This window comes from Balaenoptera borealis (genome assembly GCF_965194805.1).
Source record: "Balaenoptera borealis genome assembly, chromosome: 2".
NCBI lineage: Eukaryota > Metazoa > Chordata > Mammalia > Artiodactyla > Balaenopteridae > Balaenoptera > Balaenoptera borealis.
This window is the reverse complement of record NC_138867.1, coordinates 77,138,169-77,157,920: the sequence shown is the minus strand read 5'-3', so window position 1 is coordinate 77,157,920 and position 19,752 is coordinate 77,138,169. Positions and strand designations below refer to the sequence as shown.

At 36.4% G+C, this 19,752-nt stretch overlaps 1 protein-coding gene across 10 annotated transcripts in view; it reads left to right on the top strand.

Annotated features, from left to right (window-relative positions):
- The window catches only part of ARB2A (ARB2 cotranscriptional regulator A), a 430,201-nt gene that overhangs the window by 271,203 nt on the left and 139,246 nt on the right, over nucleotides 1-19,752 (top strand). For 9 of the 10 annotated variants that reach the window (XM_082378256.1, XM_082378255.1, XM_082378263.1 and 6 more), the window contains one exon: nucleotides 6,205-6,289. In XM_082378256.1, coding sequence (XP_082234382.1) covers nucleotides 6,205-6,289 — 85 coding nt within the window. Of the gene's footprint in view, nucleotides 1-1,490; nucleotides 1,928-6,204; nucleotides 6,290-19,752 lie in introns of those variants that run through there. The other variant, XM_082378262.1, reaches the window with a different exon arrangement.

The following is a 19,752-nucleotide window of genomic DNA, read 5'->3' as shown; positions in this document are numbered from 1 at the left end:
TAAAATCTATTCTAACGCCCAGGTGTTTTCTGACCACATTGCTTTTCTCCTTTCTCCTTTCACAATTTAGCTACATCCTTAATTTTCATTTCCAAGGACCTAAATTCTTCCAAGAGAAATTTTGTGTGTTTTATGACTATACTTTCTTATGCAGTTTATCGGTCCAAATGGATACGTAAACAGCTCCCAGTATTATATAACTAGTAAGGTTTATAAATGATCTGTTGGTACCTTTTTCCCCCACACACAGCCAATATAGAATTTAGGGCTTATCCCAAACAAGAAGCATCCCTGTTTATCATTTTTTTTCATTGTGAGTTCTTCATGTCTCATTCCAGGTGACAAATATAACAGAATTTATTTAGATTTACTTTTTAAGTATTTCTAAGACTGGATTAGGCATCCCCTAAAAATCAGCATATATTAATCTGTGCATTTTTCCATCTGACTGAAATAGGCAGTAATTGAACTTATCTTAATTTAGTCAAAGCTGTCAATAATCTTTTTGCAGACATAACTTTTATAAGATTTTTGAAAATTTTATAAAATTTGATAAATGACCTAGTTCTTTCAATTCCCTCGATTATGCCTTAGGCATAAAGAAGTGTGAAGAGTTTTGTGTTATGACGTACCAAAATTCAAACCCCAGGTCAATCACTTACCTAGCTGTGTAGTCCTGGGCAAGTTTTTTAATATCTTTGAGATTCAATTTTCTCATCTATAAAATATAATACCTATCTTGTAAACATGGTTGGGAAAAAATACATGTAAGGAAACAGCACAGTTGTTGGCACTTTAAAGAAGTTCAGTAAAGCACAGCTATTATTACTGTTACCTTTTCACCCCCAAATAATATAAGATAGATGAACACTGTTCTTTTGTTTCATGAATGATTTGCGTATTCAAAATATCTTACAAAAGAGAAGTAATTCAGAACAAGGAGTTAGGAGAACTGAGTACTGATAATGATTCTGGCTTAGTCACTCACTAGGTAAAACAGTAGTTAAGGAGCTAGCATGAACTACCTGGGTCTACCAGGTACTCTGCCAAGGCTTACTGTCTTGAGAAAGCCACTCTGCCTTTCTGGGCCTGTTTCATAATTGTGAACTAGACATAATAATTCCGATCTCATCTATTTCATGAATTATTGTGAGAATCAAAGGTGATAACCAAGAGGACAACCCCTTGAAAACCAAATGGTACTACATAAAGAAATCAAGTGTATTATTGTAGAAAACACTATAAGATCCCAGAGATAAAAATGATTAGATCGTTGTTGATGGGGCTTTGAAATCATCCCTGCTCAGAGCTCTCCACTGAAACAAGAGCAAAAAGAGGGACTATAGAAGTCTCTTTCAGATATCCTTACAGGAACTCACCTAAATGTGTGATCCCCTAGTGGAGAATTCAGTGTGGTTTAGCAAGGTTGGAGTCCAGGATTTCCCAGCACTCAGGATGAAACTCCGTCCCCTCTTCTTTCTCCTTTTCAGTCCCTGTGCACTCTGCAAGACTCCGTGAAATACTGAAGAGCAAGCAAGCCTGGATTCAGCGATTAGAAAGGGCAGTTGTCTCGAGCACAGGTGTTGGGAGAAGCTGTGGCAGGGCAACCTTTGTGCCCTCCGCCGCCCACTGCCCTACCACCTCTGACTCCAGCTCCATTTAAAGTCAGCTCAAAAACTGAGAGAGTTTGCAGATATCCCTGCCAAGAAAAACACCTCAGCTGAACCGGAACGTTATCCATAAAAACACCAGTCTGGTTGTAGATGAAGCCTCAGTGCTTTTGGCCTCTTGATGATTGGCTCCATTATTTCACCAAACACTGCTTTAAAATGTGGAAGTAAGATAATGGTACAAATTGCCTAGTCATTCCTGTTGCACTACAAATTAGTAAAGCTGTTTGTTTGTTTTACAAACATGTTTACATTAATATGGTAAAGTTGCTGATGTTAAGTATTCATTTACTATAGAAAGCTGATTTTTTTAAATTCTTCTAATTAGCAGTGAAAGAAGGTTAGGTACTGTATTCTTGTATTAATTGTATAACTTTAAAATAACAATTTCGTTTAAAGAAAGAAGGTCAAAGAGGGCTACGTATGGCAATGATTCCAAGCGAAATCTCCTCCCAACCAAAAGACCAAGCATACCTACTAGGCCAGCCTTGTGAGAAGAGGTAGAAAGTAACCAAAGGCAGCTCCTGAAAGGAACTTCTTACCTCAGGCTCCAGGCCTGTAAAGGCTGAGTGCACAAGGATGAACCCACTTAGCATAAGGAGGACATTATGCTAAGTGAAATAAGCTAGACACAGAAGGAAAAATACTACACGATCTCACTTATATGTGGAATCTTAGAAAGTCGAGTACACAGAAGCAGAGAGTAGGATTGTGGTTACCAGTGTCAGGAAGGTGGGGAAACAGGGAGATGTTGGTCAAAGATTGCAGTAGTATAGAATGCACAAGTCTAGAGACCTAATGTACAGCATTATGACTATATTTAATAATACTGTTTTGAATACTGGAAATTTGCCAAGAGAATGGATTTCAGGTTCTTTCACCACACACACTGAAAAATGCTAGCTATGTAAAGGAGAACATGTCAGTTGGCTTGACTGTAGTTATTTCACTATGTATATGTATATTAAATCATCATGTTGTACAACTTAAATATATAGTTTTTATTAAAAAAAAAAAAGGCTGAGTGGGTGAATGTCATTTCCTGACGTACCCCTGGCCTCTGAAAGTCTCCAGCCAAGCCAGATGTCTAGTTCTACATAATAGTCATGAACCCTTAACCATCACCATTCAGTTCTGAGTGTCAGTCCTGGAAACACAACCTGATAAATAGTAGTTGTTCTTGTCTGAGGACACAATGCCTTCCATATTAAGCATCAACCTCTAGACACTGATGATTTATAACTCATAAAAATGAATAAAAATCTGCGCTCAACCAGGGCAACATGCATCTCCAAATACTTCCAAATATCTTGCACAGGAATACCTAGTACCTACTTTTCTCTTTAAACATAATATATTAAGTGTAAACTTTTTATAAAATTTTTTAATTCATTTCATATCTACACTGAAATATTGTCAACCTTGGTTTAAATAGTCACTCAGCACTCTTTTGGCCTATAGGCACTTCTAGTTTATACTAATAGCTCCCAAACTTTTGGATTTCACGAAAAAGGCAATTTACAACCACAAAAACCTGTAAAGTCATAATTTCAGAGTAAAAGACCTTTAAGTTGAAAACACTTAACTTTAAGACACTCACTATATTGCCTTTTTTTCTCTTATTCCCTCAGACCCAGAGAAACTGTAGTTACAGGATCCATCCCAATCCTCTGGCTCTGGCCAGGGGCTTCTTTCTCTCTGCTTGTTGGTCGGGATGAGGCAGGGCTGCATCTGAGGCTCAAGCATGGCTCTTTTGGTACCTCTGGTGCAGATGCCTTGTTGTCTGCTCAGGGCAACTGAGAGTAAGATCTCTGAGGCCTGGGAACACACTCCAGCATGATCTGGGTTTAGATAGGGCCTTCCTAGTGGGCTGCTTCTGTCATCATCCGAGACACTTAGCTAGTGTTCATCTCAACTGAAGAACTGGGATAGGGTACAAATTGGGGCATTGAGAAGAGGGATAAAATAAGCATTAGAAAAACAGTGAAAAGAGATTTGGTTTCTAAACTATAAAAACACATCTCCGAATAGGGGGCTGCATTTGATAAGATGGAATTTCAGATAGATTGAATTCATATGTAATGGCTGTATGTCTTTCTCATATTTCCTTCTTTACATATATTTCCCAGTTTGTTTACATTATTTTGTTTCTTTATACTCTATCATATGGCAAACATATTTTTAGCTTGTTTTGTCCTTTTCTCTCTATATTTTTCCCAGTAGGATAGAAATGTCACACAAACATGCACACACCACACATATATGTCAACTTATGGTATCAGACCTTTACAATTCTATACCAGTACTTTGTCATTGCAGAGAATTTTTGGACATATTTAATTTTAGGATGTTTGTTTTCCATCCTATTTTTATGAGAGATCAAAGCCTAAACATGTGCCTAGATAAAAACTGAAATTTCAGGATCATAAAATGTAAACCTGTATTTTGTTTTAAATGTTTGAGTTAAAGGTGACTTGGATAAAATCCATTTTGTTCGGCTTTTAAAGTCAATGACGAGTTAGAAAATGGCTAATCGCCTTAATACTATAATGTACCATCACTGTTACTAATACTGGAAATATCCTATAAGACATAGTTTTACACATGTGAAGTATAAGTGAACAGTATTAAGACTGACATATCACCTGGGTAATAGCCGACTTTCATCAGATTTGGAGGTACTACTAGGATGAATAATAATTAAAATATATACCTAATCGCTGCCTGTCTGTCGGTAGAGCTAATTGCTGTCATTGAAAAGACTAAATTGTTTAAGAAAAAGAGAGAGAAAGAGAAAGTCATTCTTCATTGAAGCTATCTCCCTGTATCATTGGAAGCCTATTTTTAGTACCTATAGAAGTCATGATTTTTGAATTTATTAGGGGTTGTGATGAATGATAAAACAAATCATCCATTTACATATCTTGACACTGCTTTGTAGAATACTCATTTCTTACAAGCAAGTGTCACACTGTATATAAAAGCTGGCTAATTGTGTGCTAATCTGCATTATCTAGAACTCTCTGAGGTGGTATTCTATCAATAGTAATATTAATTTTATTTATTTCAAATGTACGAAATATCTTCCAAAACCCTATTTCTTTTATAATTTCTTCTCCCTTACATTGTATAATTTTACATTCAGCTGCTAATTAAGATTAGGAGTGAAAATTATAGAATACATATCCACTTTAAACCATCAAGCTTTTATAATACATGAAGATAGTAATATTTTATCCATTTTAAATGTAAAAAGAGAGAAAGCAGTTAAGAACATTACTAGATGTTGTGTTTGTTTTCATGGTTTTTTTTTCCACACAGTTCAATAGTTTCATTGATCTACTGTTTCTTACAAAAATCTGCCATGCTTTGTGAACTTCACTTTCTAATCTCATACAGCAACCCTTCCTTTATGTTATTCCTGCTCTCCCTGGTCCCAGAACAGTAGGGTTGCCTTGACAAATCTATTCAAAAGCCATTCCTCGGCCTTTATTGGTGGGGACTGGGGCCTTTGAAATTCTCTCCTCACTGCAACACAGCTGACATCTTCTTCCAGACAGAATGAATTAAGGAAATACAATAAGACACTTGATCTACCAGTCAAGGATCTTTCCACAGTGAGGACGGATTCCATGGTGCACAACCAGGACAGCAAGCATCTAAAAATACACAATACATGCTTGTTTACCAGAATAGCAATCAGCGATTTTTCCAACATGATTGATAGGATGATTTCTTTTAAAATAAAATCTGTCTGGAAATTCATTGTGTGTGTGTGTGTCTGCGTGTGTGTGTGTCTGCGTATGTTGGAAATTTTTTTAAAGCCATATGAGGTTAATCACATTTTTAAAGCCAGACTTCAAATACACACTTAAAATATATGGAAGGAATATAGATTATTTTTATTTCATCTGTCTGAGTTGTAAATCATCATTATCTTAGAGGTTTATCCTTAATATTGAAGCATTTGGGTCCTCAGACACACAGCTACAATTCACCAGGTTGTGTTTCTTTTGAACGGTTTGATACAGCCTCCATTGAACCAAGTTGAAGTAAAAATTAAAAGGTAGTATATTTATATGGGCCAGATTTTGAGGAGTAATTGCAGAATTTATTTCCTCTAGTATTGCAAAGACAAAGACTATAGTTTTAAAATATCACTATTCCTTCACATGTTCAAATTAATATTTATTTCCATCTAAAAGTTAAAAATAGATACCCTTTTCAATTTCCTTTAATTAAAATCCTAGCCTTCTCTTATGAGTATATTGCATCATAGTTCACAGAAGGTTACATGTCTTCTTAATATCAGGACAGATAACTTGCTGAATTGTAGAAGATGAACTTTTTTCCACAGTCATATTGGTCATGAATAATTACTGACTGTTTATATAAGAGAATTTTTTACAGAGTATGGAAAATAGAGTATACTTATAGTGGTTGATTGTATAGGATAAATTAATCTCTACAGCCTAACAAGTTGGTCTTGCCTTAAATTATGTTTCAACAGAACATTGTCTCTATTACATTGCAGAACTGTTGTAATTGGGTCTCTAGCTCAGAACCATTAGACACATCAGTGGAGTCCATGCTGCCTGACTGTCCCCGAGTCTCAGCAGGTACGTGTTTGATGAGAGATGTATAGAGTGCTTTTTATTAAGGTGAAAAAATATGCTAATGAAATGTGGAGTTCTATTTTGTGAATTAAGCGTGTTGTTCTGCCTTGAATCTTTGAATGAATTATTGGTAACATACAGCATGGGTCTGACCCACTACCAGAAATGCATTAAGTAGCTGAAGATGCTTACCATCAAACTCCGTAAAGATGAAGAGGTGAAACAACGTGAGAGTAATATAGACAGTTGCTGTTGAAGCTTAGGGAGATTAGTTGTACATAAATTGAAAATTAGGACAAGGACTGGATTGCTGTACAGAATCTCAGAGTATTTGTCTCAGAGTATTTCTATCCTACTGGGAATTGGATTCAGTGATCCAATAGGCAGTCAAGACTGTGAGTTCAGAGAAGAGACATTGCTGTGGCCTAGAGTCTAGAGAAGTTTTTCATGTAAAAGATTTTGGCTGGACCTTGTGTGTTAGATTGGACTTGGATTATAGGAAGACATGCAGGGTGATATTCTAGGCAAAAGAAACAGAGCGGTGTAAGGAGTAAGGGCTGGAATGGATCAGAAGACATTCATAGGGGGCTAAGACAAGACTGGCCTGTCCACTGAAAGAAAAGAGGTAGCGGGGTGAGCGCCTGAGGAAGCAGGCGAGCTCCAGACAGTTTAAGAGTGGCATTGATTTCCATCCTAAAAGGTGTGTTACTTTAGTCTCTAATCTCTAGGTAAGAGGAAAGAGTGACATTTTTCATTACTTTCTGATTTTGGCTTTCACAATTTTGATGGTAAACACAAACTGAGCAGTGGTGTCTGGTTATGTTACAGAACAGAAATGGGTTTGCTTTGGTCACAGATGCCAGAGAATGAGTAGAAGTTTTGAACATGAACTACCTCATATAACAACCATAAGAGATAGCTAATCGCTAAGCAAAGTTGCATACATGTTTACATATTTGAAGGAAATAATTTGGAGAACAGTTCAACTACTAGGTAAAGAACTATTATTATAATTAAATTTCACCATCATTAATACCTAAACTTGAACTGAGCTTCACTATCATTATAACTAAACCTTTCAGGTCTGTCAATCAGGGTTCAGTCAGAGCAACAGACAACTAGGTGATATATGTGCTACAGTGTGTGTGTGTGTGTGTGTGTGTGTGTGTGTGTGTGTGTGTGGTGTACATTAATTATAATATATTGTCTTTATTATCAGTGATTATGTTCTATAAAGTCTCTGAGAACACTGAATTAGTGAATACTGAATCATTACTCCTAGGGAAAATACAGGGTTAGGTTCCTGCAAGCTTCTGGTCACATTTTCATCGACCAATCAATATATAACTTTGTTTTATGAGTGTTTCAGTTTAAAGACGCCTTATTTAATATATATTGTTCATTCACTAACCCTGAACTCACAGTCAACAGCACTGTAACTCATGCCCTAATGGGACTTATTTTCTCCATAAGACACATCACTGTCTTAACACTTCAGCACTATACTTGGACGCCATTTCAGAGAACAAAATCACCAACAAAAGCACAAAAATGTGAAAAACATGGCACTAAATAGTCTGCAAAAAGGACACTTGTTTACAGTACAAGAACTGGAACAAGAAGGCAAAGCATGGCCTTGTTTCACCTTAGTTAGGAATGTGTGTGTTGAGCAACTCTAAGTTTTCACCATGCTGCACATGTGCATATCCACAAATGACCACAAAACACCATGAGTATTGATTTGGGGGTTTACAAATAAATTTTAATAAGTAGGTGAATTCAGAAATATGGAATTCACAAATAATGAGGATTGACTATATATAGTAAAGGGTTTATTACAGAGATTTGACCTGGGATTTGATCAGAGCTGGTTAAGCAGTCTCTATAAGAATGTCGACTTGGCAAGCGATGCTGGAGCTGAGTCTACAGAGCAGACAGTTGTTAAGGGAAGATGTTATGTAAAGGGGTGGAGAGCAAGAATGAGCTGGAACCCATAAGCATGAGCTGGAGCCCATGAAGATGGACTTAAACCCATGTCAGTTCTTGTGGCTTCTGTCCTTGATGCTGTGGGTGTCCTGTAGAAGCCAGTGCCCTTTGTCCTGGTAACCACTGCCTTGTGCCACCAAGTGAGCCAGCAGATAAACAACGTGTGTGAGCTTGAAATTGCTGTTGCTTCACTTTAACTCTCCAAATTTCCCTCAGAAGTCTCCCTTTTGTACCATTCTAACTAGAGACACACAGTTTGAAAAGGAATTCTGGGAAATGTAGTTCAACCTAGCCAAATTGCCACATTACAGAGCCTCCACAGTTCACCCTTTGTCAACTTGGCACTCATATACATCTCCTTAAACCAGACAATCTCCGGCACTCATATACATCTCCTTAAACCAGACAATCTCCAAATAAAGACATTAATGAAGTCTTGCTTCCATCTAACATGATACAACTATCCCGTGTACAATCAAAAACACATTAAAAAGGAGGATACAGAGCCCATTTTTTGTCCTTGGCTGATAGTTCATTCTTCTCATCTTTGGTATCCTATAATTTAAATACTGAGAGATAAAGCTAATTACTATTGACACATCTTACATGAGATGTTAAGGGAATAAGAGAGAAGAAAACAAAAATATTTAGTATATATATTCATATCAAAATGAGGAAATACTCATAACTATTACATTCCTCATTTTTGCAACTGGTCATGTAGTTGTAGCTGGTATGTATAACTACCTTCATTCCATATTCTCTTTGCTTTCAGCAAGCACCTGAACTGGTCATGGTCTCTCGCCTGGTGGGATGACCTGTATCTTCATTCCTGAAGGGTCTGGGCTATTAGCAATCCTGCCTGACTTACATTATTGTAGTTTTCTATTGACACGAATCACAGAAAACATTAACGGATGACCTAGAGAATTTCCTGCACTACAGACACTCCTATTTACCCCCATTGTGTAGTAGCAACTCAATTTTTCCTTAGTAATCAGGATCAATCACCCTAGCCAATATAGTAACACTCTCTGTTGCTTGTTAATCCAGTGGTATAAGGATTCCAAAGTGGCAAGATGGCAGTTTCAGCTTTCAGTTCAGTGGAATCGTTGTGACACCTCATGGAAGCATTCCTCCCTATGGAACCTTTAGACCAACAGAGCCTAAAGTAATGGGAATGGGAAGCAGTAGTTTTGCTAGTAGATCACTAAGGGTAATGAGAAAAGAAGCCAGCCCCATTTGTACTCCTCATTCCTAGATCTGGGAGAAACATCACAGTGTATTAAAGGCTGACTTAGAGCACATAACGCATCTGGGAGGACATTTTCTCAGCTCTACAAGGTGTTGTCACCTAACCAGGCACCGTAACTGAGTGTTCAAAAAGTCATGCCACCATTCTGTCAAGCCTACTGCTTAAGGATAATGGGGAACATGGCAATACCAGTGAAGGCTGGCAGATCTCAGGCTCTTTCTTGCCCTCTTGCTTGCTCCCTCTGATGGAAGCCAGCTGCCATGTTGTGAGCTGCTCATGCAGAGGCCTATGTGGCAAGGAATCGGTGTCTCTGGCTGAGAGCCAGTGAGGATCTGAAGCCTGCCAACAGCCACGAGAGTGACCTTGGAAAAGGATCCCCTCCCAGTTGAGCCTTGAGATGACTGCAACCTCAGCCAACACCTTGACTGTGGCCTTGTGAGAGGCCCTGAGCCAGTCATCCAGCTAAGCCACACTCAGATCCAGGACCCTCAGATGCTGGGACTGATAAATGTGTTTTGTTTTAAGCTGTGAATTTTGGAGACGACTTGTTCCACAGCAGTAGATAATTAATACAACAGGCTTACTTCAACTCTGGTGGTCGCTCAAGCCTAAGCAGAAAGAAACCTTAACTTTTTTTGAGACTAAAGCTTTGTAAGGTTCATCTTTTCTCTGATACCTTAGGGTTTAAGAGCAACTCTTTCAAAAAAAAGGCACTAAAAAGCTCTTTGAAGACAATTTATTTCTACCCTTTCTCTTCCACTACCTCATTAGACTTTGTGGTACAGGTTACCAAAGATAAGATATTGTTTCTTCTTTATCACACTCATTTGATCTTATACTAAGTCGTCAGCTCTTCTCTGAGCTTATACTTAAGCTAATGCTATTCAGCTCTTCTCTGACCAAATTTTTCGTAGAACAGAACTTGCTACTTTCTGTAACCTTCTATTTCCTGTGGGTGTTTATTCCAACAAATTTGGCTTAAATCAGAAGATTTCATATATGCTCCACAGCATATACAGTTGTCCCCCACTTTATGAAAGCTTACTTTATGCCACTTCACTTTTATGAAAGACCTGCATTAGTACCTGTTTTCATTAACAGAAAGAAATCCAAAGAGGATTTTTGCTTTTAGGAAGAAAGGCGAAAGCAAAAATAGCATTCAGCGTTTGTTTTCTGGGAGCTGTCATAGAGGGAGCAAGTACCCTGAGCTGCAAGAGTGACACCACTAAGCTCCTTCTCTGGGAACTACACTCTGCATCTCAACATCAAGTTGCCATAGCTTAACTGTGCATGTCAGCATCTGTGCCTTATCTCGATTTATTTTGGGCATCCACTAGCAAGAGTGCCCTAAGGTAGTTGCTTCTTCACTTTACATCATTTTGGCTTGCGAAAGGTTTCACAGGAGTTACTCTACTTTCAGATAGTAGAGGAAGCCTGCATCCATTTATTCCTCAAATATTTATTGAGCAATTATTATGTTCCAGGTACTGTTCTGGAAGCTGGGGACATAGCAGTGAACAATAGCTTATAATGACTTTTTTTCCCAAAAAAACCTGTTTCCTGGCCCTCTGCCAGTGGGTAGTTTGCTCCTTTTGAATCTGGCATCAACACTAGGTTGCATCAATTGAGAGAACAGTCAGGGCCAGTACCCCCAGCATTTTCCATACCTACTTATAAAAATTGAACAAGTTTTCAGTCAAAATCAGCGATTCCACTCAAAGAGTCCTAAAAAAATGTTGAACATTTTTTATGACATGATCAACATTATTATGACATGATAAAAATGGAATTTTAAAGAAGATTAATTTAGTAAATGAATAAAAAACAGGAGCAAGAAGCCGGAGGCAGTAGACTCAGCAGGATGTGACAATAAAGCCAGTTTATGTGGTTGATGGTGCGAATTGGAGTGGTGGCAGTAGGAACAGAGAGGATAGGAGAGCTGTAACAAATATGACTTGGGAAGAATCTACACTCCTTGATGATAAATAGATTGAATGTGGAAGCTAAGGGGAGGGAGAAGACAATGATAAGCTCCAATGAAAAGTAACTGGGATAATGAAAATGTCATTACCAGAAGTACAGGGGAGCTGGAGGGGGAAATCAATTATGGGCAAGAAATGATGAAATTGTTTTATGACCTACTTAATTGAGATAATGATAGTTGAGGTGATGGCAGGAAATTCAAGTAGAAATGGCAAATGTTGCTTAAGTACCTTTGAAAGACTTGAAATTCTCTGATTAATAATCCTGTTACTATAATTTAAACTGTTAAGATTATTTGAAGTTTTCGATGTGTACTGACCACAGGTTAGTAATGGATGTCCAGACTATCCGTTCGATTTAGTGAAGCCTTTTTTTTTCCAGATTTCTAAATTACGGAGTTTTTTTTCTTGTTATAATTTGCTTTTTATCTTTTGACTAGACGTTTCATGGTCAAAGCACTGAGATCACCTGTAAAAATACATACTCATTTAATATCGTATTTTTTCCTTTATTACTAAATATATTTCCCTTTACCCCAAGAATAGATCTAATGCTCATAAAAGCTCTATTTTATGAATGTTGTTTACCTATGCATATATATTTTTAAAGCAGGTATAATAAAATTTTAGAATTGTACTTAAAATACACTGATAATTATTTTCAGTACAGTCACATTGTTTTTATTTTTCTTTTGAAAGCAAATGTAATACTTGACAACTCCACACTTAAGAACTGTCAGCACTGTACCTTATATTGTACTTAAAATGAAGTCTGACTTTTCAGTTATTATAACATATAGTGAATGGTGGATATTTGAGGGATCTTGAATACGTGCCAAGTGACTGGCTCCCCCACTTCTTTATTTTAATAGTATTTCGTACTAGTGAAAATCAGCCCATTGAAAACATGTTATTCAGAGAAACATATAATAGGTTAATAGGATATATGTTTATTGTATAGCCCACATTTTGGTTGTTTATGTTTGTTATAAAATGGCAACAGCAAATATCTGCCTCACTTATCTTATAGAAATGTTATGAAATGTTACAAGGACAATTTTTTAGTATCTGGAGGGATATTTTAAGTTCATCAAGAGGAAGGCACTGTGTAAATATAATGTGGCACTACATATTCTCATTAGTCATTTTAGAATTTAAAACTGTCATTTATTTAAAAACAATTATTGATTATTTTAATCCTGTAGAAATGGAAAAAGCATTTGCAGAAATATTTTCCCTTCCATTTTCTTGTCTCCAATTCTATTTTTAAACAACAAATAACTTAGTTATTCATGTTTTCCTATGTCCTCTGTGACGCTGGTAAGGGTCACAAAACCATAATCACAGAAAGACAGAAAATATAATGGAGAAATCAAAAGGAAGACTAATAGTCAAAAGAAAAATGTTCAGTAGGACATAGAAATCAGGAGACAAAGCTGAAAGAAACTAGGGTAGCAGTAAAGATGAAATTAGAAATGATCTTATATGGTGTGTTGCTTCCCCAAAATAGCAAATATAATTTTTGACTGTGTATGAGCAGACATTTTTCTGGGTGAAAGGAAAGCAAAATATAAATGTTTGAAAGCAGACAAGGTTCTAGAGCACTGATTATCTTCTGACTTCTTACAAGTCTGGACACAGCTTGCTTCGGCCGGCCTATGAGTGACAGTCCACTCTTTGCCACGGGGGTTCTAACTGGGCCTAGGTGTTGCTAAGTACTGCTGCTCAGGCCCACATACTTTCAGCCCCCTCCGAATGTGCTCCCTCCCTGCCTGTCTGGGTATATGCTTGCAGTCTGCATGCATTCATTCGACAAGAATTCAGTGTGGACCAGACATTGCTGCAGGTGCCAGGGACATAGCAGTGAATTACAGCAGATAATGGTCCCAACGTGGAGCTTACATTCTAGTAGGGGATACAGACAGTAATAAACAAGATAAGTAAGGAGAGTATATATGTAGTATGTTAGATAGTGGTCATTGGTAGGAGAAATAGAAAACAAGAAGAAAGGACCTGAAGTGTGTGTATGTGGAGGGGAGGATTTGAATTTTTAGGAAGGTGACCAGGGAAGGCCTCTCTGAGAAGATGACACTTCTAGGACATTCCTTCTAGTCCTAATCTTCTACCGTTTCCCACTGGTAAAGACAGTACATATTTGCCTATCTGACTTTAGAGATCCTTTTCCTAGACTTCAGGGTATCTACTTAGGTCTGAAATCTTCGCCCTTATGTCCTCCCAGCAGTCTCTTGTTCTGGGTTCTTGAAAACCTGACCTTCTCATCGGATCCACTTTACCAGTCCTCTAAGGTTTATGGTAACCATAAAGCATAGTTACCAGAAAGTTATTAAAGTTATTCCACTCTTCCTTAAGCAACACGTACAGAAAAGTATAACATTTGTGTGGCACTCTGGACATAAGCAACCTTGACATAAGAGAAGGTTGCTTATGTCCAGAGCTGAATGGACAGAGCCCCTCCTGGCTGACCTGAAGGGTGAGAGGATCAGTATTTTCACATACCTGTGACCCTTTTGTACCAGGCACACAGGATGGAAAGCTCTTTCCACCTACCATTAAGGAAATACCTGAACCTAGATTCATTAAAACTATGCGGTCTAGATGTCTGATTCCTGTCAATATATTCCCTCCCCAAACTTGTATCCATCTCATTTTTTCTCACCCTTGTCATGGCTTGAGATAGCTTTTTCTTTTTTATTTCAGCTTACTTAGAACACTTGATGTAAATCTGTGTAAAATTTAGAAAATTAACAGTATAAATGGTTAAAAAAAAAAAGAAGAAGAAGAAGAAAAGAAAAAGGGGAAAAAAAGAACCAAGGTAGATATCTTAGGAGATAAGAATTAAACTTGAAAACTTACCGTATTTAGATGATCCTGTCTTATTCTGGATATAGAAGGGGGCCATTAATGGAACCCTAATTTTTCTTTGCTTAAATAATCCAGACTGACTGTTTACACTGACTAAAATTACTGAATATTTGCTAAATATTCACTTCACTTTATTGCTGAAAACACATCTTGAGGAAATGACACTAAGGAGTTATATCTTTTCCTTATTAGTGAATAATCACTTCCTTCTAAAGATACCAATGGAAAATCAACGGTAATTGCTTCTAGAATGTGGTATCATTCAGAATGTGTAGACAAATTGAGTTGTCTAGTATGTTTTTAGACATAGCTCAAATTAATTAGGTAATTGAAAATCTATACTTTGCCTTGTAAACAGACTTTAAAATTCAAGACATATTAGCATATATGATACTGTACCACTTTTGACTACATGTACTGCTCAAGAATTCTAGCACTCCTTTTTCTTCCATTCAAAGGGCATACATTCTAATTCTCTAAGTGGTGTTTTCATTAACTAAATAGCATTTTTCAGGCAGTTTTTGTTCATTACTGTAGCTGTTATTCATAGGTTAGTTTCCCTATTCATTGTTCTGTGCTACCTTGTAATTATTAGTTAATATTAGGGATGAGTGTTCTGAAAGTTGACCACTAGAAATTCTTGTGTTTTCAGTGAATTATTCATTGTAATTAGCTGGAATCAGGCACTTTGGGGAAATAACTGATGAGATACTCATTTAAAATAATCTAACTATATGAATGATATTTATGTAGATCACCAATATTTGCCCTGATTATATATATATACTTAATCAGGTCCAATATTATCCTGTGATTTTGACTTTTCCAGTTTTCCAGTAATCACAGTGAATATAAGTAGTCTCACTACAGAAATCTCACTTTAAAAAAAAATTAAAAATAACCACCATGTTTTTTACAGCTTTCCGAACCAATTTGTGAAAAATTCGTCAAAGAATTTGGCAGTAAAGGTGGCAACTCTCCTTTTACTGAGCTAACTTTTCCCTTTAAAGATAAGAAGTTTTTAATTATTTTGGAATGCTTTTGGATAAATAACCAAATAATATGAATTTATATTTGTACTTGAAAATTGTTTAAGTTATGAGTTAATTTGTGAGAGATACTGTTTTTACAGTCCCCATAGCAGTGTCTCATGGCTCTTAGTGCTATGTCCCTAGCTGTTAGAAAAGTAAGTCGGGACCAGTGATACCTAAGACAGAAATCTTCATTCTTTTTAAACAGATATTAAGTATTGATCCCCCCTCCCATGGCTGTCTGTGCTTCACTTGTCCTCTTTTTCTCCTTTCCTCTGTCAGCTGTCTGGGTCACTGCTCTGGATGGCTCTCCCTGGGTCTGTATATTGCCCTCCAACTCTCCCTCTGTCATCTCATTTAGTCTCTTTGTGTGGTTCTTTTCTTATGATTTTTGTCTTCTGTGTCTCCCTGGCTTCATTGTCCCCCACCTAGAGACTCTTTGTCCTGCAGCCTATGGAATCACATCTCCCCCAGCCCACCATCTCTGCCTGCCCCTTCCTGACCTGTGTGGTTTACCTGGGCCCACTGCCCTTCACTTCTCTTTGACCAGCCGTGTGATATGTGCCTCCCATCTACACCCTCCCTGCCTGCTCTGTCTTGTCACAGACAGACATCAAGTCACCAGCGATAAATCTGTCTGCTGGCAAAAATACCCCCAAAACATACCCCTTCAGAGAAACTGCATTGCTTTCTAGTAGTGGTTCAGAACTTCTAAACTAAATATTCTGTGTTACTGAAATGAAAATGCAAAGAGAACATTAGGCACCATAGATAGGTCAAGTATTTACCATTTGTAAAATCCTAAGATGTTCTAAGTTGATTATCAGCACTTTAAAGCAGGGGTATACTTTTAAAAGATTTTGTCTCATCATAGTTCTTAAAATATAGTCCTTTAAAGGAAAATAGTTTTATTTAATGAAACATTTTTTAAAGATAATTTGATCAATGACTTCAGCTTTTAGGTATTAACATTGGTTTAACTGATATGTGATGTCTAAATATTCTTTGAGAACTGGTACTAGTATTTCCATTCATATTATCTCTATCATAATATCCCCTTCAACCATACATATTTCACCCCAAGTATTCAATATGTTATACCAATAAATAAAGAAATCATGTACCAGCTAGTTTATGCATGTTTTGAATAATCTCATGGTACAATCCTTGACAAAATTCAGTTATTTTACATAATTTCTTAATTTCTAAAGTATTATAGAAGTTACTTGTTTTAAAATTTGGGGCAAATAAACATATATATCATTTTAAGCTTTATATAGCAATCATCTTTATAAATGAGGCTTTTGTAAGAGACCCTAAATTGAAATTTTCTAATAACCTTCTAAAATCAATATTGGCTTAGAGATTCTTTTGTTTTTAGCTAGTTTCAGACATTTTAAAAGAGCAAAGTGAATTTTTTACTTTTAATTTCCTTTTAATAAATTGCCTTCAAAGAAATTGAGTCTTCTTTCCATTTTAATTTGTGTGGCAAAGTAGCCACACCTTTCCTGCTTAGTTTCCAGAAGGATAGTGATTAAATTTAAAATAAGACATTGTTAATTTAAGGCCACAGATACAAATGATTAAATACAACCAATATGTCGGAAAGCTATTTGTGGAACTAGATGATATGCAGGTTGAATTTTATAATAAAAAGTATAGTTTTCCATAACCATTGTAGTTTAGATTTTTATAGCACTTCTCTTTTGAAGGAATAATCCCTCAGCATTATTTGGTTTTGCTTTTCTTCAGAAATAATATCAAGCATATAAAATCAACACTGGCAGCAAAGCTTAAATTTTAGAAAATCCAAATTTAATTATTTTTACCAATTAATTAGTTGTTGATTTAATTAGTTTCCCCTAAAATTAGAGCCTAATCCCATGTCTTACTTCAAACTTGAGTTATTCTTGGTTCTCTTGGGGTAAGAAACTAACTGTAAATATTTATTCCTTAATTGTACAAAGATTTATTGAGTACTTAGTATGTACTAGGCACTAGTTTAGACTCTAAAGATTGCTAGATATCACTCTTGCCCCGTAAGGAACTCACAGTCTCCTAGGAAAAAAGTGTTTTGTCTATTGCAGAGATTCTCTTGGTTCCGAATCACAGGTTGATCATTGAAATAGGTGAGGTGAAGAGGAAGGTTAAGGACTTATGAACTCCTTCAGGACCCCAATGTAACTCTTAGTTCACTAACAGCTTACTTTATTAAATGGTACCCCACTGCTATCTAAGAGCTATTGCATCTTCTCAAAGTGTCCACCTTCCTTCCCTACTATTACAAGACCCTGACTTTTTACTCTAGCTATACGTTTCAAATGAATGTGTTACTTGTCATTTCAAACTCTTTAATGGTATTAAGTCAGCATTTATGAAGAAGAGCTTTGGATTTAACATGACTGTGAGAAATTTGTATCCTCCCAAATGTGTGTAGAATTAATTCTATAATATGGCCAGATGAAGATCTACAGTCATACTCTCTATAAAATGAGGATAATACTAGTACAGTCTTACTGGGTTATGGTCAGAATTAAGTGAAATAATCCATACGGGACTGTTAAAATAGTTCCTGGCATATGGTTACAACTCAGTGAATACAGGTGGTCCTCGCTTTGCACCGTTCTAATATACACAAATTTCAGTTACCATAGTTTAGTTAAATAACACCAAACCCCCCAAAACAAGGTTCAGAATTTCAGTTACCACAATATATTAACTATTAGTAATTGCATTAAGTACAACTCTCTATGTAAATAACAGATGCACATCATGATCAATGACCAATTATATCCCTTTTTTCAAACTCTGTCACTGACCAAACACTGCATATCTGTTATTCAGTTCATACACAGTAGCACTATCTGTATTTATAAAAATGGATGGTCAGAAGAGAGATCTGGCCAACAAAGATGAAAGTGAAGCAAACACATGAAATGCTGGAAGTGAAATTGGAAAGCACTGTGACGAAAAGATGAAGATGTCCCAGAGGAAGTGATACTGGCAAAAAAAAACACTTCACATCCAATGAACTCTCAGAGATATTTCATGACATGGGAAGATTGAAGGGTAAAATGTTGGAAGCTGATCCACACTTAGGAGTGTGAAAGTTAGCCAAGGCATAGAAAAGATTTGCTTGAACTGTATCATAAGTTATATGTCAAGAAAGCAAGCACTATTCAAACTACTCTTAATAAGTTTTTTACAAAGAAATAAAGCATCTTAATTCTCATTGTTTCTAATGTTTTAAAGATGAAGTGTAATGTACTAAATACAATTAGTCTTACTCTTTTTTTCATTCCCCAACCCTATTCATTTTTAGCTGACAGTAAGAAGACTTTTAATGTTTTGACAAAAAAAAGGTCATGGAACTACCGTAGTTTTTTCTCAATGATTATTATGATCACTTTGCCTGGTTTCAGCTTGTATGGTCCTCTGTATAGTCCCACACTACCGTGCAAAGCAAGAACTTCCTATTATTATTATTATTAGAAATTATTTTACCCAACAATCAAGTACCATAGTTTTAGAGAAATTGTTCTTTGCTTTTCAATATTTGAGAATTAAAAACTTTCTGTCATTTCTCTCCTGCCTCTTTCTATTTTCTAGATTATCTAAGTCCTGATTCTAGTTATGTCTCGTCATGAGTCTCAGAGCCTCCCAGTACATCTTCTGCAGAAGTACAGTCTTTAAACTCCTCAATTTTCCTATTCTTCAGCATTCTCCCTATTTCACTCTTCCAATTTACTTAAATTCCACCCTTTCCCTTTCACTCTTCTTCCTGCTAGTGTCCTATTCTTCCATATTCTCCCTGAAAGCCTATCAGCTCTTTCACACATCATCTTCCTTTCAAATGACCCCTGCCCTAGAACATATCCTTATGAGAAACTTCTATAAATTAATCAGTTTCTTCCTTGTGTTTCATCTACTTTTCTGTCAATCATAAAAGACAAGTGTCATTCTTGAATTTAAATTATTACAAGAAATTCTACCACTCTATTTGGTTTACTTCAGTTCATAGTTTCTTAGAGAGATTCCAGGGACATTCACAGAGGCCCCAAACTTAATGATGGTAATGGCACCAAAATCAAGTAATTTGGAATCTCCTTAACAAAAAATAATTCTCACAGCACCTAAAAGAATTGCATCCTATAAACAAAAATTCTGTTCTACTTCTCATTTACTTCTCTGAGCCCATGTCACATCCTAAATTACTGGTTTCATTGGTCATAAGCTGTCATTTCTGTTAGGTGTATTTTACTGTGCAGTGTAATAGAAAATTTTTTCACTAAACAAGTTGTGTATCTCCTGCTTAAAAGTGTAAGCAGA